The 24293-nt window shown below is 39.0% G+C and overlaps 1 protein-coding gene and 1 long non-coding RNA gene across 3 annotated transcripts in view; both read right to left on the reverse strand.

Annotated features, from left to right (window-relative positions):
- Positions 1 to 3168: 3168 nt before the first annotated feature.
- Positions 3169 to 24293, reverse strand: part of LOC129765486 (SPARC-related modular calcium-binding protein 2) — a 129568-nt gene continuing 108443 nt past the window's right edge. For both annotated transcript variants that reach the window (XM_055765855.1, XM_055765854.1), the window contains 4 exons: positions 5131 to 5246; positions 4779 to 5056; positions 4587 to 4721; positions 3169 to 4528 (listed from right to left, as the gene is read on the reverse strand). In XM_055765855.1, the coding sequence (XP_055621830.1) occupies positions 4273 to 4528; positions 4587 to 4721; positions 4779 to 5056; positions 5131 to 5246 (785 nt within the window). In that variant the 3' untranslated portion in view covers positions 3169 to 4272. The remainder of the gene's footprint in view (positions 4529 to 4586; positions 4722 to 4778; positions 5057 to 5130; positions 5247 to 24293) is intronic.
- LOC129765487 (uncharacterized) lies at positions 5262 to 24288 on the reverse strand. Its single transcript, XR_008741442.1, has 3 exons — positions 20037 to 24288; positions 14565 to 18350; positions 5262 to 8436 (listed from the first exon to the last, which is right to left on the reverse strand). It is a non-coding gene; the product is annotated as an uncharacterized LOC129765487 (long non-coding RNA).

Here is a 24293-nt window from a genome sequence, read left to right on the forward strand (position 1 = left end):
TCACTGACGGAGCATCCATTTTTGCCGTTCTTCACCTTCCGGTCGATGATTAGGTTCTCGAAGTATCGTTTTAGTACTCTGCTGACCGTGGATTGGACGATTCCCAGCATCTTACCGATGTCCCGATGTGACAACTCCGGATTCTCGAAATGAGTGCACAGGATTAATTCACGACGCTCTTTTTCGTTCGACGACATTTTTCCAAATTTACGAAAAATTGACAGTGAAGCATGGCCAACGTGATCTATACACTCTTATCTGATTATAAGCGAAAGCTGAAGATATAATTCCTAAAAATTAAATTTCTACAGCGTTTTTTCCGTGATGCAATTTGATGTGACACACCCTTTAGACCTTTCGCTTCAAGTTTGCCCAGAAAATCTCGATCGGACGCAGCTGTGGTCGTTCGGAGGGATGGCTGGCATCGAAACAACATCTATCTTTAAGCAGTTCATCTCCTGCAGTGATTTTCTCGTGTAATGGGCGAGGACCAGGGCGCAACTTCCGGCAGGCACTTTGTGCTGTAAATCTCCCCGTTCACCGCAAGTCCCGAACGGAAGAAGAGCAGTTCTGACACACCCTATTCGCTGAAGGTGAGCCACAGAAGCTGCTTTTTTGGGAACTTGGTGTGGGAAACGTTCTTATCGTCGGAACCATACCATCCTTACCATTCAGCGTTAACACTAGAACTACCAACCGGTCAATATGACCGGTTATATGATTTGTTCGCAAGATTTTCTTTTTCTAAATTCAGGTATTGATCAATATTTCAAATTATTTTGGTCTCTCACTTCCAATTTTTCTGATATACATATGTGGTATTTTAAAAATTTCTAATTCTAAAATTGCTTAGAAACAACGTCAATCTGCCACTACGGTGCCAGTCAATCAAAATTTCCGGAACAATCTTGCTTCTAAACCACACAATTTGGGAAATTTTTAGAATTTTGTAATATATTGTGATGCAATTTAATTTTCTCATTGACAGTTGTTGTATACGGTATAAATAGGTAATGTTGAAATTAGTTCAGTTGAAATATTCACAATATTGTGAACAATTGTGTTGAGTTAAAAAAATACAGTTATAGTAGTTTGCAGTAAAGGTAAAAATGAAATTTGACCAGCATCTGAAATATAGATGATGATGAAAATAATTGTTCCCTCAGAGAGCAATAGAAAAGAGAATCAATTTACGTAGACTAAGAATGATGTTGATACATCTTTGGATGAGAATGACCGTCAACATAGCTATATTTTCTCCTGATGGAACTCTCTGGACAAAAAGCTGAATGCACTTCAGGAAGGATATAAATAAACAGCATTTTCAAAGCAATAATTAGAGGGGTAGTGTGTGCGTATATGTGAAAAAAAACGTGAGTATATGTGTGAATATCATCACTGAGAACGGAAGTTACGAATCGTTCATTTGGAGGGTACGCATAGCATTTCGTAATTTTGGTACAGTGTTGCTCTAATTTACTCCAAACCTTGATCGAACGGCTAGAAAAAACGCCTGAGCGAATAAATATGAAATGTTCACAAGAGTTTAGGGGATACACTATGCTTAAATTTAACTGCTAACATTCCGATTTACTGCAATATTTGCAAAATTACAGAAGATTTTCTAAAATAGTACAAAAACGTGATTTTGACACTTTTTTAAAATTGATGCAAAAAAATCAAATTTTTTTTCGTCAAAGCAACAAATTAACTTTATATGGAATTAATTGGAGTTTTCAAAACCACCTCTCCGTTTGCGATGTGATAATTATTTATTGAATTATGTTTCATCAAAGATTAAGGTGTAACTTTTCATTCAAACCAAACTATCTTTGCATATAAAAGTCCTACATGAATGTTATAGGAATCAAATGAAAGCTGTTTAATTAGGTTGATTGGATTTGTTACTGAGTTGGTTTGCAAAAAATTGTGTTAACCTACAAAAAGTTTGAAAAGACAAAAGGAAATCGATTTTTTATTACTTCCTGATATTTTTGTGCACTACATCTACACACACGCAGATAAAAATATGTTCATAACATATTCCAAAACAAGGAAGTTTGAGCTTTAAAATGATATGCATCCCATCTTCATAGGTTGATTTTTCAAGAAGTTATCACATTTCAAAAATCACTTTGCACTTTGCACTCTGTTTCTCTAACTTTTTTGTCTTTAATGTCTAAATTAAAATACAAATTAAAATACTACATTTTATGCAAATAGATGTATTTATCATGTACTTGCAATATTAGAATGAAATATATTTTATTCTCTCTAATTTTTTTGGATTTTTTCTATTTTGACAGCTAAACATCACATCGGTCAAAATGACCGGTTTGGTAGAAATAGGTATAAAACAAATGTCGGTAGTTCTAGTACGTCTCGTCACTTTCAGCCGTTGTTGCTGGGTCACAGCTTGTTGTTCCAACACGGTCTTACCATACGTTTCCACATAATGATGTCCAACTCCGCAAAGTATTTTTTTCACTATGCGCTAAAGCCCGGAACGATGTAGCCATCTTTCCCTTCATCTTCTGCTTTAGCTTCAGCTGCAGTTTACGATCGCGTAGCACCGTCAAACGACCGGAACCATGCTTCCGTTCAATGCTCTCATTTTTCTCCAGAAGAGTAAGGAAATTATACATACCGGAACGGGCGTATCCGGCGGACTCAGAGTACTTGATGGAGTCCACCTTCTTCGCAACGTGATCAAGCTACTAGTACGCACAAACCATGGAGCGCAGTTTTATTGTTTTCGCTATAAACTTCGCGGTTCAACTGATAGTGCTGTCAAATTTTGTTCGGAAACTCATGGGTTACTATGATTGACGATGCACAAATGGTCCCATTACCAGGTGTTAAGGTGAACGCTTGAAAATTTGTTAAATTTTGCAAGCGTAAGTTTTCAACTCGAACTGTTCGAGAACATAAAGTACTCGTCAACGTCCATAGCGATGATGAAACCCGGCTTAAAGTACTTATGGTGTAGCTTTTGTCACTTCCCCGGGATTTGCTGTCAAAAGAAGCCTCGCACGATTGAGAAAATACCGAACAGTCGAACAAGTGAATTTTCTCGTATGTTCACGAATACGTGGCTAAAACCCATTAAATCGTAAATAATTATTTGGATTTCTTTCATAGTTCATCACGCCAATAAAAATCCAGTACTCCAATATTCTCAATTATGTACTCAAACGAAATTCGCGTACTCGGTAGTAAACAAAAGAGAGTTTCGGTTCCAACGCTTCCAACTAGGAGCCAGGAACTGTCACTTGTTTTAATATCATATTGTTCTCATGTATGTATAAATAGTAAGCGGATAGCGATTTTTTCCTATGTCCTAAATAAACATATCTCTTAACATGATTCACTTCTCATTTTCAGCTCCCCATCCTAAGCATAGGACAACTTTTGTGAATAATGCTCCTACAATGATAAAATCTAAATAATAACGTATGGTTTAAATTAAATAACATATATCACACGCACTTTTTTCATGATAGTATTTCAATTTCATTCTTATTTTCTGAATAGCCAGCACGAAAGCAACAATTTACTGCATATTTCTGAACTTAACTGTCTCTATTTTCCATTCGACATGAGGCAACAATAATAGATAACAATTTAATACTGGTTACGATTCATGATTCCGTGTTCAATTTCATCTGTCGACACTTACTCTCTGCCTTTGTTAGGGATCTAAAAGCCGACAGTTTTCATACGTATTTTGTGCAAACCCAGAGTTCGGTAGTCGAATATAGGATAAATGCTAACGTGGAGGCAGTACTCTCGGAATTCTTGAAACAAAAATGATCGTATCGAAACTGACAGCTTTGATTTAACAATAGTTGCAATACCACAAAAACAATTTCTAAACTATTTCCTTTTTTTACCTTCCTTCCTCTTGTTTCCTCTCCATACCAGCATAGAAAAATATATGCAAATCTTTTTAAGGGTGCGATATAAAGTGCGAAAATATCACTGGTTCACCGGGTAGTAGCTTAACACAGTTGGTTCCATTACGAACTCTAGCAGCTCACAAAACTAAAAAACGCTTCCTCTATGAGCGTGGACATGGCACTACATTTCAAAATATTCTCCTTTCACTTCTCGATCGCTCTCTTGGTGAGTTTATTCTGTTTTTTTTTTCTCGGATAAAAATTCGCAGGCACTTCTGCATTTCTAACCGTCGCATTCCACTCATCACTACCAGAGCTTAAGTCTCATACGTGAATATTCTTCCGAACTCTTCGAATGTGAGTTTCGATTGGTCTAATCACTCTTCAAAACCGATTCCAGCGGGTTTGGACCTCGAAATTTGGAGGTGGACGAAGCGGAAAGCGAAGGTTTCCAAACATCCGACGAGCCACCGTCGGATCCGCTGGAGGGACTGGAGATTTTGGCCGCACTGTCCACGTACGGTGTCCGTTGGGTCTGCAGGCAGTTGAGCCACTCGGACAGGGTGATCTTGCGGTCGTTATTAACGTCGCAATAGCGGGGCATTTTCTTACCGCACTTCCGAAGTTGTCTTCAAGAGGGGGCGAATGAAATTCGTTTGGGAATTATGTAGCAGATCTTTAACTCACCTTGTAGCTGTCACCAGCTCCCGGAACGTTTTCCATTCTTTTCTCTCCCATACCTTGTTTTTGTTCTTGTCCAGCAGAACGAAGCTAAGCGTTGCGATCTTTTCGTCCTCTGTGATCCACTTTGTGTTGTCTGCCCTGTGATTCACAAAATAGTTATGCAAGGGTTGAGACGATCAAGTATCGTGAACTTACGCCGTCACCGAATTGCTCGCGATCTGTTGCTTCAGAAAATCTTTCAAATCCTTCAAAAACTCCAGCTTCTTATCATCTGGGCAGCCCCGCATCTGTCGACCACCAACGCTCGAATACACATCACACTGCGGTCGTTTATCCTTCGTCGACGTCCCGGGTATATTTTTCCCAGTATCTTCGTGAACGCACCAGCAGTATCCGGTGGAACGATAGCATTGCACCCTCTGATACCGACCATCGGCGGTACACTCGGGTACATACAAAGCCGTGGCGCCGCTCTGAAATTGAACCCTGGGTTAAAAACCTGCCAACCAAAGCAATCAACACAGGTCTATTGACCACTGACAAATACCCTTTGTTCCTCGAGCGCAGCAGTTCGATCGCTTAAACAGTCCGATTCCGCTTCGCTGTCCTTGAAGATGGGGTCCTGATCGCCCTTTAGTTCCAGCGTTGTCTTACCTTCTAGCACTGAGCTCAAAGAATAAACGTTCGGTTAGAATGGTTTATTGAGGATGGAGTTAATGTTCGAAACCTACAAAAAAAACCCTACAACGCGTAGTTCTCACTGCAAAGTGTGCACATGTTTTTTTGTCTGATCGCTGTGAATGTTATTGGGACTTTATTATGAGATTTTGATTGGGGATGAACTTAATTGAACAAAATTTTGAAAATCACTTTTGATCATTTTGGTCGTTTTCAATAAGATGATAAGATTATTTGTATTGCATCAGTTTACCGGAACATCTCCCATGCTTAGGTTGTCAGACGGAATTTAAAGAATGGGAATAAGTTAAATTTGGACCTAAACGAATGCTGAAAATTATCTACGTCTTAAGATAGTCAGACAAAACAGTCGTTGCCGACGAAAGTTCCTCCAGATTCAATTTACTTTGGGAACCAACAAAACAACAAATCCTTTACGATGGTTCACCATCAAAGAATGTTAAAGACATAACATCTGCGGACAGAGATAACAGGCACCCATTCGATAAAAGAGAAATATCGGTTGTGTAGGTTTTAAATATCCCTCCAATTGATCTTTCGATACTACCGAAAAACGCTTGTAATTAGCATAATTTCGATCGACCAATCATTTGTCAGTGAGAAAAATATATTAATTGAGTTTGTAGACTAGGATTGGGCGATCTCGGGTCGATATTTTGAAGATCGATCTTTTCCTCTTTGATTTCCGATTTTGGAATCGATTCGCGAAGATCGTGAAAATCTATCTTTCCTTTCCGATCTTTCTGATCGCAAAAAATGTCAGTGAACAACATTGATATTAATCTCACCAAAAACCACCTAACAATTTTTATAAACATTGGATCCCTCGAAGGGTTGTCAAATTTGTGGTCGTAATTTAAGAGAAGCAGTTTTGTTAGTTTGAGCATTACAATATATGTTATATGTTATATAATATTTACACTATCACATTTACCATGCTGATAGTGAAAAATGTGATGAAATTGGATGGTGACATCAGGTCCAACTGGAGCGTTCTTTTCTAGAACTGGGAGTGCTACCAAGATTTCGACTAAATGTTAGACGTATGGCACGGTTGGATTTTATGGTATTATGGATTCATTCCATGTCGATACAACAATTTTCCTGTGCTTTCTAGTTTTTTGCGACCTTCATTCTGAGAATCAAAATAAAATTTGAATAGAAATGTAAATGTTTATTCCATGTTTAAACAAAGGCAGCACTTATATAGAATAAATAAATAAACTGGAAAAAAGGGATTAGGTTTTTCAAAGATTAACCCATCTCTGAGATACGCTTCTGAGCCACGCAGGTGTGATGGTAAAAAGGTTGTCGCAAAATCCGCTAAGGTGTTCATTACAATGTTGTAAAACCAATTTATGCGAATTATGATGGGCTGATCACAGCTAATCAAGTTTTTAGCGATCTTGCCAAAAACTCGAATACTAGATCAAGTGCACAGGCCTTCCTATCAGCAGTTTGTGATTATAGTTCTGTGTTATTTTTCCTTCTGGTATGATGTACTACGTAAAGTAGGTCTAGCTCAGAACAATTTCAAACTAAAATGTAATATCTTGGTAACGTTGAGATCAGACCGAATGCACTGGTAACTTTTCCTGCTGTTAAAAGGAGTAGCCTAGTTGAACGTAATTAAAAAGGCTTGTTTAAAGATCCATGAGGACGAATATGCTTCTAGAAGAGAATTCAGAATATGACAAACAAGTTAGATGAAAGACTTTCCGGACCCGGGTTGAACTGCATTGGATGTGTTATATATAGTTCATCGTGAAATCGCTACTATGAAACGCTTCCAAATCTCAAAGTGAGCTTAACACGTTGAGCCCCGTGTCCGTCCCTAGGGACTGACAATAGGCTTTTCGTTAGAAATACGTTGATGGACCGGACAGTTACAAAATATGAAAATACATAAAAACAATTGTTTTACGATATGTGACTACTTTCTTGTTGAATTTCTGACTATTTGCTTTTTATACAATAAATATTTTTTGGAGCAAAGACCGACACTGATATTGTGCAAATGCTCTTGATGCGATCTGAATGGAAAGCATATCATAGCTGCAAAGCTATCAGTAACCGTTTGCGTTTTGTAGCATCTCGTGAAAGAAGTTTTTCAAACTTGAAATTAATAGATTTTATTTTTGTGCCCAACGATGGGATAGGTACGCCTCAATTGATTGGCTTTGTTGTCAATTTTGTCAAATTTGCTGATTGTTTTTTTGATTGTTTAATGAACAGGTTTTCTTGTTCAGTATATTTAACCTGTTATTAAAAAAAACAAAAAAACATGATAAAAAATATTGATTGGAGGGGTGACACCAATAGCAGACGCTCCGGGTGTCACCCGGTCACGCTACGCAACTGACACTCCCCATGAACTTATTGCAATACAGACAACAGATTGCGATTGCGGCGTGTCTTATTCAAAGCAACAAGCGAGAAATATCGTAACGTAGTCCCACGTCAAATATGCGGTCGAACCTCGGACACAACCGTTCAACCTTCTGACGTAGGATCGCATCTTTCGGGAACGCATTGGGGGTACAAATTGAAAAACAAAAATCTATCGCATCGCTAAATTTGCCCACTCCATAACATTTTTTTACAATTTATAAAATAATATATTATATGAAACTAACTGTCAAATAATTTAAAAGTTTAAACCATTATCCGTACGGAATTCCCGCGTTCTGATTGGTCGAAATCGAAGATACAAAAATCATCTCGTACTCACAATTATTACTCAGTCATTCCTGATGGGTTTACGAGATTTGGGCAATTTGGGCACTCCATAAAAATGTATTACCATGAATAAAATAATATATTTTATAAAACTAACTATAAATCATTTTAAAAATCTCAAGCATTATGCTAACGAAAATCTCACGTTATAATTAGTCGATTCGCAAAAGCGTTTGCTCTCACATCCAGTGCATCTGCACTGTGTAGAAAATAGAATACGAGACTGTGTAATGCAATATGAGTTAAATGTCTGATTATCTGCTGATGTGCGTCAGACGTTTCTGAAAATCGAGTATAGAAGTGAAATTGAAATAATAACGAAGGAATATGTAAAAAAAATAATAAGTGGAATAAGGAAAAAGAATACATTGTTTTATCCAGCTTTAATAAGTCCTAGTGAGGCCTTCACAGAGACCTTTTTTGATTTTTTTTTTTTTTTTATTTAAATCGTTTATTTTTACAGGCTCAGTTACATAGGTTTAAAGGAGCCGAACTCCTTACTGTATTGTTACTAGTATATAAACATTTTTCCTTAATTCTAATGTTAATAATATAGGAAACCGATTACTCGCGGTCAACTCGAGTTTAGAAGGGTGACATATTTTCTTCAGGAAAAGGAGGGGATATGAGGATATGTTGACAATGATCACACTCACACTCTCAATCACACTCTCAATCACACTCATCACACTCAATTCTTAAACCTATCTTATATCTAATATGTATTTACATTTCATCTTATTCTTAAGAAGGGATCCGATCTCTCACAAAGGAAAAGGAAAAGGAAAAACTAAGGGTATAAGGACAATCACACACGAAGATCGATAGCTTTAAGGAATACATATATTTGGGACATGTAATCAAGGTCTAACCGAGCCAACACGTCTCTCACCGGCACATTGGGCTGCCTTCCTCGGGCCCGAAGGGTGACTACTAAATTCGATCTGGCGACAAGATACAGCTCGCACGACCAAACAACGTGCTCGATGTCGTGGTAACCTTGGCCACAAACACAAAGATTGTTGTCGGCAAGATTAATACGAAAGAGTAACGCATCTAACGAACAGTGATTGGACATGAGTCGGGAGAAGGTGCGAATAAAGTCCCGACTCAAGTCCAGACTTTTGAACCATGGTTTGAGGCTAACCTTAGGGATAATCGAGTGGAGCCACCGGCCCAGTTCATCTTCGTTCCATTTGCGTTGCCAGTTAACTATGGTATTTTTGCGGACTAAAGAATAAAATTCATTGAAGGCGATTTGACGCTGATATATATCGCCTTCAATTGCACCTACCTTTGCTAATGAGTCAGCCCTCTCATTACCCAGAATTGAGCAATGTGAAGGGACCCAGATAAAGGTAATGACATAACAGCGTCTGGATAAAGCACTCAAAATTTCTCGTATTCTCTCAAGGAAGTACGGCGAGTGCTTTTCCGGCCTCACTGAACGGATAGCTTCGACAGAGCTAAGACTATCCGTTACAATGTAATAGTGTTCAACAGGTCGTGAGGCGACGCTGTCCAGCGCCCAGTGTATCGCTGCCAATTCAGCAATATACACTGAGCAAGGATTCTGAAGACTGTGTGAGGTGCTAAAAAATTCGTTGAACACTCCAAATCCTGTGGACTCGTTTATAGTGGACCCATCAGTAAAGTACATATTATCACAATTGATACCCCCATACTTTTCATCGAAGATCGTTGGAGCGATCCTCGATCGTTGGTAATCTGAATATCCATGGATATCTTGCTTCATGGACAGATCAAAATGCACAGAGGAATTGATGTAGTCAGGGAAACAAACACGGTTGGGAATATACGAAGAAGGATCAACCTGCATGGAGATGAATTCATGATATGAACTCATGAATCCGGAGTGAAAATTTAGCTCGATCAGCTGCTCAAAATTTCCGATCACCAATGGGTTCATGACCTTACACCGGATGAAGAACCGAAGAGATAATAAATTGAAGCGATCTTTTAGTGGGAGTAGGCCTGCCAAAACCTCGAGACTCATGGTATGCGTTGAGGGCATACATCCCAACGCGATACGGAGACAAAGATACTGAATTCGCTCGAGTTTAATGAGGTGTGTTTTGGCAGCTGATTGAAAACAGAAACTGCCATACTCCATCACTGAGAGAATAGTTGTTCGATACAACATTATAAGATCTTCGGGATGGGCTCCCCACCAGGTGCCGGTAATTGTACGGAGAAAGTTTATTCTTTGTTGACATTTTTTACTCAGATACCTAATATGGGCCCCCCAAGTACATTTGGAGTCGAACCAGACCCCAAGATACTTGAATGACATAGCATGAGTGATCGGTTTACCCAAAAGTTGAAGCTTTGGTTTTGCTGGTCTATGCTTCCTAGAAAAAACCACCATCTCTGTTTTCTCCGTGGAGAATTCGATCCCTAGCCCAATGGCCCAGGTTGAAAAATTGTTCAAAGTATCTTGTAAGGATTCTTGCAGGTCGGATTCGTTTGATCCTACGACAGACACCACTCCATCATCTGCAAGTTGTCTTAGGCTGCAATTTTGTGTAAGGCAATTGTCAATGTCGCTTACGTAGAAGTTGTACAAAAGGGGGCTTAAACATGAGCCCTGGGGGAGTCCCATGTAAGAGACCCGACTTACTGCCGAATCTCCGTGAGAAAAGTTCAAATGTTTCTCACAAAGCAAGTTATATAACATATTATTCAATAGAGGCGGCAGACCCCGAGATTGTAATTTGTCTGACAAAACCTCTATTGAAACAGAATCAAAGGCCCCCTTTATGTCCAAGAATACTGAAGCCATTTGTTTTTTTTCGGCGTAAGCCATTTGAATTTCTGAAGAAAGCAACGCAAGACAATCATTCGTCCCCTTGCCCCTGCGGAACCCATATTGTGTATCTGAGAGTAGACCATTCGTTTCAACCCATCGATCAAGGCGAAACAAGATAATTTTCTCCAACAATTTCCGTATACAAGACAGCATTGCTATTGGGCGGTACGAATTGAAGTCGGACGCGGGTTTTCCGGGTTTTTGAATAGCTATAACTCGTACTTGTCTCCAATCATCTGGAACAATATTATGCTCCAGAAACCGATTGAATAAGTTCAACAAGCGATGTTTCGCCACATCAGGGAGATTTTTCAGCAAGTTGAACTTAATTCTATCCGATCCCGGAGCAGAATTGTTACAAGAAAGGAGAGCAAGAGAGAATTCTACCATCGAAAACTCGGAATCAAGATCGCACCTATCTTGTGGTATATCTCGAATAATTCTTTGCACTGGAGCGGAATCGGGACAAACCTTTCGTGCAAAATTGAAAATCCATCGATGTGAATATTCTTCGCTTTCATTGGATGAAGAGCGATTTCTCATGTTTCGAGCCACTTTCCATAATTTTTTCATTGACGTTTCTCGTGATAAACCTCCCACGAAATTTCGCCAATAAGCACGTTTTTTCCCTTTGATCAAGTTTTTAAATTGATTTTCAAGGTCCAAATACGTCTGAAAATTTTCAGGGGTTCCACGTTTCCGAAAAGCTTTAAATGCATTCGATTTATCTCCATAAAGCTTGGAACACTGGCCATCCCACCATGGATTGGGAGGCCTTCGACGAATAGTGGAACCTGGGATGGGTTTCGTTTGAGCGCGAACCGCGCTGTCATATATCAAACGAGAAATGAAGTTATACTCCTCCAATGGAGGCAAACCATCTCTGGAATTGATGGCTAGAGCAATCGCGTCCGCATATTTTTTCCAGTCAATGTGTCTTGTGAGGTCGTATGCCATGTTTATAGATTCAGAAGAATTCAACCCATTGGTGATAGAAATTTTGATTGGCAAGTGGTCACTACCGTTGGGATCCTGGATTACATTCCACTTGCAATCTAACGATAGTGAATTCGAGCAAAGCGAGAGGTCAAGAGCACTTGGGTTAGCAGGAGGTTTAGGTACACGTGTTGTTTCCCCAGTGTTCAAAACGGTCATATTGAAGCTGTTACAAAGGTCATATATCAACGATGAACGATTGTCGTCGTACTGTTCCCCCCAGGCAGTTCCGTGAGAGTTGAAGTCTCCCAAGATTAATCGTGGCTCAGGAAGGAGTGAGCACATGTCAACAAGTTGCTTGCGGCTAACCGCAGCTCTCGGAGGCCAATACAAGCTGACTATACAGAGGTCTTTGCCTCTGATGGTTGCATGACAAGCAACAGCTTCGATCCCTCCAATAGGTGGAAGGTCAATTCTAAAAAATGAGTGACACTTATTGATCCCCAATAGTACCCCTCCGTATCTGTCATCGCGGTCCAAGCGTATTATATTAAAATCGTGGAAAGAGAGATCATTTTGAGAAGAGAGCCAGGTTTCGGATAGAGCAAAAACATCACAATTGAGTTTATGAATTAGAAATTTGAATGTATCCAATTTAGGCATAAGACTACGACAATTCCACTGTAAAACAGTGATATCTCCGACCTCTCTATTTAAATTAGACATCAAGAGAGATAATCATTGCAAGGAGGGGCCATGTTTGCATCAATTGCTGCAAAATTGTCTTTAGTACTGGAAGCATTGCGGTGACAATGGTTCTGATGGAGTCGGAAACATTAAAACACGTGAAGATTTGATCCACAAGGTCAGACAACTTTATAAATCCCGATTGGGAAGTTGAACTTGACGGAAAAACAGGGACAGTTGGGGTTTTTGATGTCCCCTCGAGTGCTGGGTCGTTCGAAGGTGAACTATTACCACGGAGGCCAGGAGGGACCTGATTTTGCTTATCCGCTGCACTCGATTTTTTGGGCAAGCTAACAGGGGGTATCACCGGGGGGACTTGTCCTTGAACTTTGGGAGTGGTCACATTTTTGCGCCGGGGAATCCCTTGAGAAATAAACGGCGTGCCCCCGTTAGCTGTATCCGCTTCCATTTCGTCAACTGGCAACGTAGCGAAGACATTGTGTGTATTGATTGGTTGTTGTTCTTGAGCCAGTGGAGAAGCGCCCTTCAAAATTTCTGCGAAAGTGCGTTTAGAGCGTTCCCTCAAAGAGCGCTTCTGTTTCTCCCAGCGAGCCTTGTATGTTTCACAAGCTGAGAGCACGTGTGGGGATCCCCCGCAATATGGACACTTATGCTCAGTCGCACTGCAGGATTTCCCCTCATGTTGTTCTCCGCAAGTGGCACATCGTTCTTTATTGGCACAATAAGCAGCCGTGTGACCAACTGACTTGCACTTTAGACAAGTCATTGGCTTTGGAATAAAAAGTCGCACGGCTAACCTCAATTTATCTACCATCACGTAGTCAGGGAGAGCTGAACCAGCGAAGGTGACTCGAAACGAGTTGGACGGCGTAAATTTCTTTTCTTCTCCTTCATGGGAGACTGTTCCGAGCTGGCGGCAACCCAAGATCTTAACAGTCGTCGAGGGCAGTTTTTTAAAACGGCCGGTACCTTCACTCGTAATGTATTCGCACGTCAAGCCCGTTTCGGTTATTACACCCTCAATTTCGACTATGTGAGAGGGTATGTAGACCCGATACTCAATTGTAAAATGCTGATCGACAACAATCTTGTTTGCGTCTTTTCGATCATTCACGACAACTCGCAATTTGTTTGGTCTAACCTTCGAAATTTCCGAAACGGAGGTATACCTTGCCAGATCTTTCGCGATCTGCATGACTCTCAACGCCTTTCCATTTGGCTTAGGCCTGAAGAAAACAACCCAGGGACCAGTTCCGGGCGCATCTTCTGGATAGACCTTTACACGGGGAGTAGGAATAACAGGGGGGGAAGGCGAGGACGGGGATTGAGAGTGGGAAGGCGAAGGTTGAGAAGGAGCGGGAAGAACAGAGGGAGAAGACGAGGTTGAAGGTAGAGTGGGATCGTTAAGGGCAGATGGGAGATTTGCTAGTTTTTTGGAGGGAGGCTTGGTAGGGTTAGCTGACTCGTCCCCAGAAGAAGTATCTTCCGTATTTGGAACACGTTTGAGTGACTTTTTTTTATCCGTTAGGAGGGAACTAGAGTCAGAGACCTCCATATCCGAAGGTCCCCCACTCTCTGCCATTTTAAATTTTCACTTATATTCTAAGTATTTTTTTAAACAATATTTCACAATAAAATAATTCACAAAAACAAAAAAAAAACTTATAATTATTAAATATTTTCTCTCAGTATATTTAATGTTATTCACCTATGAACGCACTCCAGTGCAGATGAACGGGAGCGTGCTGAAAGCTCGTTGGTGGTGGGAATGTGCCTACGACACCACTACACACAGTCGTCGGTGAAAGCTTACCCGCACTGTCACTGTTGGCACGATGACTCGGCGAAATCTCCAATGTCGGCGAAGCAGCGACAAAACAAAAACCAATGCTTGGCTTTCCGAGGATGAAAGCCTTTATCCACTTGCAGGCAGGGCACTTCACTCACTATCCAGATAGCGAAATGAACTCTTCAGCGGCAAAAAAACAACAATCACGCGGTAACCGATAACGGAACTTGGACACGACTTTCCTTCGTCTGGTTACTTCGGGCAATCGCAGAAGAATGACCTTTTTTGATTGTTGTCATAAAATTTATAGTGTTTCTGTGGTTAGTAATCAGTGCTCTTAGTTATCGCTAGTCTATCTAACCAACAAATAAACGATAAGCGAAATTTTCTTCACGCCTTTCTGACTAAACATCCGCTCGGTGGATTAATTAGCCGTCTTTATGGTGGCAGAGAATAGTGGTGGAACTCTACCACCTGATAGAATTTAAAAGATAAATTATTATACTGATACAATTCCATTAAGGATGAACCCTTAATTTGAGTTCGCAAAGCTAAAGATCCCAAAGAATCCGTTTCTAGTCTGCAAGTCAATCAAATAAGAGGTGAAATCGAAAACGCCCACTCCGAAGAAAATCGTAAACGGTACATTTTTAAGGTAAGAAAATCTGAACAGATTGAAATACTTCATTCATTGAAAATTTTAATTGATGATACAAAAATAAACATCAATTATCATCCAACAATAAATTTCTTAAAATGTGTCGTTACTTGCTGGGTGGTCACAGAGATGTCTGAAAAGGACCTCATTGGTTACCTAAGCAAAAAAGGTAAGGAAGGTGTTGTGATTCCTCTTCCAACCGTATTGGATACTGTTCCTCCTCAGTACATAAGTTTTGATCCGTGAAAAGATCTAGCACGTCCATACATTCCAGAACCAATGATGTGTTATAAGTACTGGAATATTGGTCACACCAAGGTTCGCTGCCCAAGGAAGGAACCGCTTTGCGGCACTTGTGACGAAGAGCATAAAATCGATGTTAATACCAAATGCGACAAACATTTGTTTTGTTTGATATGCAAAACAACTGATCGCGGTTCTTTTAATAGAAAGTATCAGTTTTATCAGGACGGAGAGGAAATTCAGTGGCTTCATTTCTTAAAAGCCTCTCATTCGAAGAAGCGCTCAAAAAAGAAAAAGGCAGTAGCGCTACCTGTGCTGTGCAACAAAGGCCAACTCAAAACAAAACTGACGGTGAATTTAAGAAAATAATTGATATGAAAAATCGCGATATCGAAGATCTCAGAAAACAAATTGCAAATGTAAATAAAAAATCGATTTGCTGTGCGTTAACGAATCGTTAACAGGAATTGACAAGGAACATGAATGCTAATATTTGCATAGTGCTCCCGTGGCCGAATAATAATCTCTCAAGAAATAATTGGGAAAAAAATTATAATTTAGCCGTCTAATGGGATATAAGAGGTCTTAGAAATAGACTTCTTGACTTACATTTTGACGTAGAAATACGTCTTTCATTAAGGGCGCCAAATCAGAAAACAGTCACGTTTTTATGAAATAAAGTTAACGTTAATAACTATTTTTGCTGCGAACAGATTTTGACGATTCGCATACCAATCGAATCGGGAATTCTCTAAGATTTGTTTGATATGCTATACATTTCAATCCCATAGTCTGTAAATGCTTCAAGTTAATGAAAACTGGAAACATTCCTACTCTCCCATACATTTGTTCAGCCGATTTGTGTGCTTATCTACCCATGCCGTCAATAACGAGCAACTACATCCGTTTCTGCCCGTTTCCAACCTTTTTGGTATAAATAAGCCATTCCCGATTTGAAACCACTCCACTTCTCGTTTGGTGGTCATCGGAGCAACATCGTTGCCAGTGAGCGTCGAGCGGGAATGGATTGTCTTTTTAAGACAGGTGAAGGAGGATGTGTTTCATTCCACAAGGGCCGTTTTCAGGGCTAGATGCGAATTAAACTGAAGAAGTTTAATACCAATGGAATGCAATGGATTGGAATAGAATGAAATCATAGTTGCGAGCAATGGAATGGAATGGAATGGAATGAAATGAAACAGTTGCGAGCGAGCCAGCACAATACCACGAGCGAACATCATGTTTAAAATTGTTCAAATTTTAAATTAAAATTTTTACTCTGCCGTAATGACTAAATGACTGAAAAGTTGTTTCAAAAATTTCGAGGCATTCGAAAATAATATCCGAAGGAATAAACAAGCGAATTGAATAATATAAGCAGAGCTGCGATTTGTCGTGAGAATCAAGTGATGGTACTCACACAAAGATAATCAACAAATTTTGTGCTACGATTATCTTTGGTGACCATCCCAAAGCCAGTCCAATAGTGTGAGAAGAGTATTATCACAACACTAACACATGGTGAGCTTCTACTTGACAGTAGAAATCCGAGCTCCTTGGTGAGTGTCCTGTCGCTGAAATGTCAGAATAGTGCGACACTCAAAAGTCTAGCTGATGGTTTGGTGTTTGGCGATATTCACAACATTCGCCTCTTTGTGTTCGTTCTTCGTGACTAGGGATGCCAGATGTGAATATACAGTTTCATTTTAAATACAATTTGAAGAATATTGTGTTTTCAGGCATGTATTTTCTTTTCAACTTTTCAGACGGCCTTAACGTTTTAAGCGGCACTTCGCCGACTCTACGTAGTAATACACGTGTCATTTGTATTAGTACTTAGTTTGAGGAATAACACGCCTTGCGTATCCCCCCTATTCCGGCTCCCGATCGGGTTTAAAATAAGCAAAATGATGCATTTTGTAACCCGTTCGACTTCGATTTTTTTACCAAATGTGTTTCTCATCATTGCAAGGATACTAAATCTGCAGACATGTTCGCAATTTTACTGATATTTAGTGTCCTGTCTATTCTGTTGCAGACTTATATTTTCAGTTGCAGACTGCAGGGATATGGTATTTCTACTCTTTATGACTTGATTCGCTGCGCTAACAACCCCTTTTTTCATACATTACTTTGCTATTCTCGCGGTTAAAAAATATCTGCCATTTATACACATCAACATTTCAGTTTTTTGTCGAAGGCTTTCACAAAAAAATCATCTGGCATCTCTGGAGATGATGACATTTACTCTGAGAAAGGCCAACACTAAAATGACAAGTCACCAAGTATTTTTGTATACATCAAATAGTTTTGTGTACTATGTCTCTCTGGGTTGACCGCTACCGACCGCGCCAGCTGTCCAAACTGGACTGCCACAAAACGCAAGTTACGCATCTGATTAATCTTTGCTCCCAGGGAGATTTTCCACATGTTCTACGGTCCTTCCAGGCCAGTAAGAAAACACGCATCATGTGTCTGCTGCGGAAATTACCAATCGGGCGCGAAACGGCTACGCAATGATATAATGAACTTCACAACGCCCGCGAACCGGAAGGTGGAAATCAGGACCATCAGCAATAATTACCACATCGAGTTGAATTTTTAATTTGTGTGTTCATCTCACGTTTATTAACTAAACTTCAATAGTTCTGGTAATGATTAACTCTAAATAAAAAGAACACGCCTTGCCGGTTTTCAACCGGATAGTTTTCATGATCCGCATATAATTATGAAATGATAATTTTATCAATATACTTAAATACCATTTCATTCAAAAGCCATTATGCTGCACTGTGTTTATTTTAAAATTATATTTAATGTGGTGTTTGAAATTATGACACCATAATATTTTTTATTATAAATGTCTGTTCATTCTAACTACAAGAAATAAATACTCGTTCGATTAATCGAATACTGAAAGACAATTGTTCGAATGAATCGAATATTGGCCCCACGATTCATCGATAATCAAATAAACGAAAAATTTAGACATCTCTAACAACAGCAACAACTTCTACTTCAACAAATTTAAACAACCGTCGCGATTGTCAAAAATGATTGGAAATATCTGATCACTCACATTTCTACTACCATCATACGCTACATCCACCGCTCTCGTAACGTAAAGTTGTAAACAGAGCGATCGGCAGTGAGAGGCATTGGAACCTGAGAGAGAGGAGCCAGCTGAATGACAGATAGTTTGTTTTCTTCTTATTCTTTTTACGAATTCTCATCAAGAAAATTCAAATCGGACAATTTCAATCAAGCAAGTTGTTGTCATTCATTTATAAGAAAAGTGTTGAAACTTGACGTGAACTTTTGTTTGTGAGATCATTTGTGCGTTTTTATCCGCGATTTTATTTTTGACTTAGGACTACGCCTAACAGGAATATATGGGGGATAAAAATTTGAGCACTTACATGATCAGGAAATAATAAAATATGTACCAGGTCAGCCCACATCATGACTTCCAGCAGCATCGGCTCATTCGAACAAGTTTTTTTTTACTTTTGATAATTCCGATATAGTTGTCTAAAAGAACTATTTCGATGATTTCTAAAAAATATCCGAAATAAGAAGTAAACTGATTTTTATGATTTGCTTACCGGTGGAGTTCTTGTGTGAATTAATGGGTGTTTTGCGCTCATTTGTGACTTTTTCCGATCGTTCATTCAATTTTCGTGAATTCTTTCATTCTTTAACTGGTTCTAGTTTGATTTATTGCTGCAAGCTCGGTGAATCGATTTTTGCAATGTGAGCCATAATTGTATATTCTCCGATACAATTTGAATATGCAGCGTATGTGGAATATACAAAATAAGCGCTAATCTCCCAATGAAAAGAGTCAACATTGATTTCTCCCAGGTGCATTTTGAGGGAATTTTGTTTGTGTCCGATGGAAATAAGAATAGGTTCCATCAAAATGATGCTGTGTCTGCATTCTTAATAAGCACTCTGCCCTTCCTCACAATACCCACTTCCCGTTTGTTTTTCTCAAGATTCATTGTACCCCTTATAAGTTCTCGAAAGATGTAATTTTACGTTGATCGCACTTGATCGAAGAAATTACAAAAAGAATGTATTTGAGCGCAGTATTTGATATACTCTTTCTGAAAAGAACTGGATTTGATTTGCTGAAAACACTCTCGTGTTGTGCGTTATGTGTGGCGACGGTAGTTTTTAACGAAGCTGCTTCTGATTTCTATGGCTTCGGCTTGTATGCAGCGATGCTCGAGGATTTGTTTGACTTTTGCTTCCGGACAGCCACACCAGCTCGATGCTGACGCTTTCTTGGTCGCCTTCTTAGCGATACTATTCTTCTCTTCGGTGGACTCCTTTTTGGCCTTGCTTGAACGAACACGATGCTCCAGTGCCCTTCATTTGCACAAACATGCTCTTGGTGGTGACTCCATTCATCAGGATTTCGGAGCTGCTACCTGCTTATATATAGATTTTTGTGATTTCAATAGCTTGCTTTCAAAGCAATTTTTGAGCTTTGGAAACAAATTTTTGGATCAATAAGTAACACACATATAACACGTAGATATTTTTTCTTTCGAATGAAGCGGTTATCATACCATTTCTTTCAACCAGCAGGTATTATTGCTCAAAATTCTGTTTCTCCAATGTAACACTCTCGTTCTCGAAGCTTTGAACTTACACCCCGGTATAGAAATGAAAGATGTAGTCCGACGTCAACATTATTTTCTTATAAAATGTCTTGCGAAAAAATATCATGTTAAAATTTTCTACATATTCCAATACTTCCCCTTGGTTCACCGTGACTGGTTCGCGCTGACATAAGGGCGATCACAACAAACGCGAGCTGGCTCCTCTCTCTCAGATTGGAACCAACCGTCATTTGGTTAGGTGTCAGAAACAAAAGAGTGAGTATCACTACTGAATTTTTGGATCTCACGTGCCGTGAGAGGAATTGAGTGACTATGGTCAGCTTTTTTGTGACATTGACGGTGATGGATTGCAGCTCTGAATATAAGTAACAAAAGAGAAACGGACAGAAGTTGGCCAGCCGACGCATTATGCAATATGCAACAATCGCGGACCAATAGAGATTCCAATTCCAAGAAGTTGTCGGTATTTACAATGATTTAGTTTATTATGTTTGCCTTCGAAGTGGTTTTGAGCTATGGACACAAGTTTTTCTTGCCAATAGGTAAAACACATAACTCATTTTTTTAAACACAAATTTCAGGTATATCTTTGACCGAATGTCTAGCTTCCAGAATAAGTTTACGTTACAAGTTTTCAGATAGATTCAATGATAAATTTTACCTTTTTTTCGTTTTACAATATCACGAATACGCAGTGCGATGTTTGAACAAAATATTCAACATAAATCAATAGGTTTATGAGAATAAAAAAAAATATATTAAGTGAGTCCCTGAAAAGAATTTTTGTCCACTGGGACGTCACACCCACTTTAAACTAGTATTCTGAGCTATCACTTATATATATTTTTTATATTCGTTATTCTCTTTTTTTTTTGCTAATTTTCATATGTTGATTTTTTCATCACAAATTGTTTTTTTTTTCTGTACAGTTTGAGCTGAGATAGTTGGATCCACTACCGAGGTGGCAAAAAAACTCAGTATAGATTACATAGCTAGGCTTCTAGATGTAAGCCACAGAGAGCAGATTTTATAATAGATAATATGCTGGGTTTTCACCTAGCTTAAAGATCCTACAAAATATTTTCGCGGATTCCACCAGTTGCGACTTGAGCGTCGCGATCGTGGTTTTTCCAAAGTTATGTTATGATACGAAGAAGAACAAAATCATTCGCAATGCGTACTCAGTGCAGTGCATTGCAAAAAGGAATTAAATTTCGAATCAATGAAAAACAATCAACCATCTTCAAATATGTCTGTTCGAGTAACCTAAATACACGTTTGTAACCCCTTTTCGTGTTAAATAGATCTGGCTGTGATTGTACATTCTTTGAAACTAACTATTGGACGGCTGAAAAATGTCAAACATTATCTAAATGAAAACTCCACGATTGATCGAATACCATAAGTAATTTGTACTCTCTCAGTTCCGCTGTGAAAAGAGTAAGTAATGTAGCGGTAATTATGCAACATATCACGTTGCATCGAACGAAGATATAAATTATGGAGCTACGACATTCTCTGTTAGTGAAACTCAGCGATCAATCAACTCCATATGTGAATACTGAGGGTTAATTTGAAAATGTTACTGCTTTGGTTACAGCTCGCGTAGTTCAGTGGAATCATTCCATTCTGTGCATTGAATTATTTGTTTATTGAACAGAACAAGGATTTGCTATGAAGTTTGCGTTAGGTTGGTTTGGGTAATTTTAACTATTAACTATTAAGAGAAACCAGCTTTGCTCCCGCTGTCGTCTGGCCACTAGCTTGCGTGCAGTGTGCGTTTCATCTTCTTCTTTGTTTTATTTCAGTGAGATGTTCACGGATATGGGACACAGGACCATAAAGGTTATTCTGTTTTATCAATTAAGTACGAGTGAGTAGTGAAACTGTGACAAGTCGAAAACGGGTGAGAACCTTTCTTATCGACTTATCGATTTGGTTGAATCATGGAAGTGTGGTGTTTAAATTGGAATATGTGAATATGGGTGGAATGAATGTTTCTCCATGCTATATCCCATCTTCGGCGGATCTGATGATTCATCCAACGGATGATGTCAGATGGAATACAGGAGATATCTCGAGAGACTCCTTTTCTCCCCTTGTCAATAACTTTCTTTTTTTAGTCTCTCTCTAGACAGCGATCAGCCAACGCGAAACGTTCAGGTTCAGACTTAATATGAAAATATGGATATAAAACAAATAAATTAACGCATCAGGAGCCCAAAAAATTCTACCAAACAGTTAATTAGAAAATTTTGTTCCTTCCTAAAGTGCAAACGAAATTAATAAATTCGTTGTTCTGCGTTAACGGTCGTGCCTTGAATACCACACTCCTAATTTTTTCTTGACTCTCCTTGTAACAAAAGAAAAAATATTTTAAAAAAAATAATATTAAACTATAGGTACGATATTAAACAAGGAATAATACAATCGACAGAAAAAGTTATAAAAATGAACTCAGCGTTTCCGAAAACCCCAGTCTGCAAAAAAATGGGTTTTTAGCTTAAAAATCTGAGTTTTGGCCGCCTAAATTTTCTCAGGGACCACAGTGCGACGTTCAGAAAATCGATCCGTCAAGATCGATCTTATTCTAAAGATCCCCCATCCCAATTCCAAACACGATAAGGCATAATTTTAATCAACTAAAAAAAAAGCTGTATATCTAATCATCCAGGAGAGAGGGAGAGACGGAGAGTATGAATTCAGTGAGAAAATATTTTCACATGTTTCGATCACACACCGATTAATATGCGATTCACATAGAACGTTACGGAAAAGAATGTCCACGTTACGTCACCGTCTCCACCAATTCACACATGCAGTCTACGTGTGCAGCAGCACCGTCACGTCAAATGTCAAACGAATGATTTATTCAATATTATTCATGGTGTCTCCACCTACAACAGTATTAAATTGCAATGTCCTCTCTCGAATCAGCATGCCTAGAACCAGTCCTAAATTTAGAAAGATCGAATGAAAATCATTGAATTATATGATTTAAATGCTTAAACCCCGTAATCCCGATTCTTATTCAATATTAATATATAGACTATTTTCCTTAGCTAATCGCAAATGATTTTGACTCCGAAATTTGGAACTAAGAGATATGTTGGCTTAAAAAATATAACCAAAATCAAAACAAAAGCCGAGACACAAAGCCCAGACAAAAACCCAACGAACCGTCCGTCTCCGTCAATTAAGTGCGCTACACATACAGCGTCACCGTCATCGTCCCGTCAACTATTCTCTAGGACTTATTTTGCCGACGTCAAAGTTGCCGGTGATGGTGTATGTAAATGCTACCATACGATTTCCATGGGAGAATATTTGACATTTCATTCCTTTACGTTGACTTTACTGTGACGGGACGTTATATGTAGCGCACTTTATTCTTTCCTACAAATTCTGTCGGTCGTTTTCGTTGAACGTATGCTGACGGGTCGTTATGTTGCCGGTGAATGTGAATGTTTTCATGATAATTGCATGGTAGAATAATTGACGTAACAGGACGTGACGGGACGTGAACATGACGTGGATGTTGTATGTGAATCGCACTTAAATCCTTTAACCGACTGAATCTCCATGCGAACACTTCCGTTCACGCTAACACTTCCCTTTGCGTTCCGCATGTCCTCAGCATAAGTCGCTGTGAGGAGCGCTAGAGGCGTTAAAACGGGAGAGGCTCACCATATGTGGAGCATCAAAACAATGTCATGGTTCAGGTAAATACTATAAACGCGGAAATCACTGATAAAACTCAATACCATTCCGAAAGACGAGTCCTAGAAGTCCCAAAAAGTGTTTTAAGTTATTGTGTTTTTCTACTTGTGTTCGGCATTTTTTATAAATAAACTCAAATCAGATTGTCATGCAACGTCACCTTTTAATAAACTTACCTTACGAACAAAATCAGGGAAGCTTCGCGTCGGTGCACAATACTGCGAAGTTTGGAACCGACTATGGCTAGAATTATACACAGATAGAAAATATTGGCTGATGTGATACGATATCTCTACAGAGTATATGAAGAAAGACAGTCTGAGCATCAAAACAGAAACAAAAAAAACAAATAGCTGTGTGTTTCACGTAAACGGGGATTTTTAAAAGTATTAACATTTGAACAAATATAGAACAGCCCTTGAAAAACATGTGACACTTTACGGTGAGAATTGACGCTTCACAATCGAATCACTACTAAACACATTGGGAAAAAATACTCCGATCAATAAAATGACAGATGTTAAGGATGAAATAGAGATTGTTTAGTTTAGCCAGATACCAATATGTGGAGGGTTTAATTTTTGACTTGTCTGACATTGAACTTTCGAAAATGAAGACAATTCGGCCAAAACTAGGGTTCTTATCTTAGCATCCGTCATTATGAGTTGGTAAGGAAACACAATCACAACACAATCTATCTATCACTACCAACAACAGAACAGAACAAAATAGAAAGTATACGTTTCAATCGAATTAG

Source organism: Toxorhynchites rutilus, chromosome 2 (genome assembly GCF_029784135.1).
Source record: "Toxorhynchites rutilus septentrionalis strain SRP chromosome 2, ASM2978413v1, whole genome shotgun sequence".
In the NCBI taxonomy this organism is placed as follows: Eukaryota; Metazoa; Arthropoda; class Insecta; order Diptera; family Culicidae; genus Toxorhynchites; species Toxorhynchites rutilus.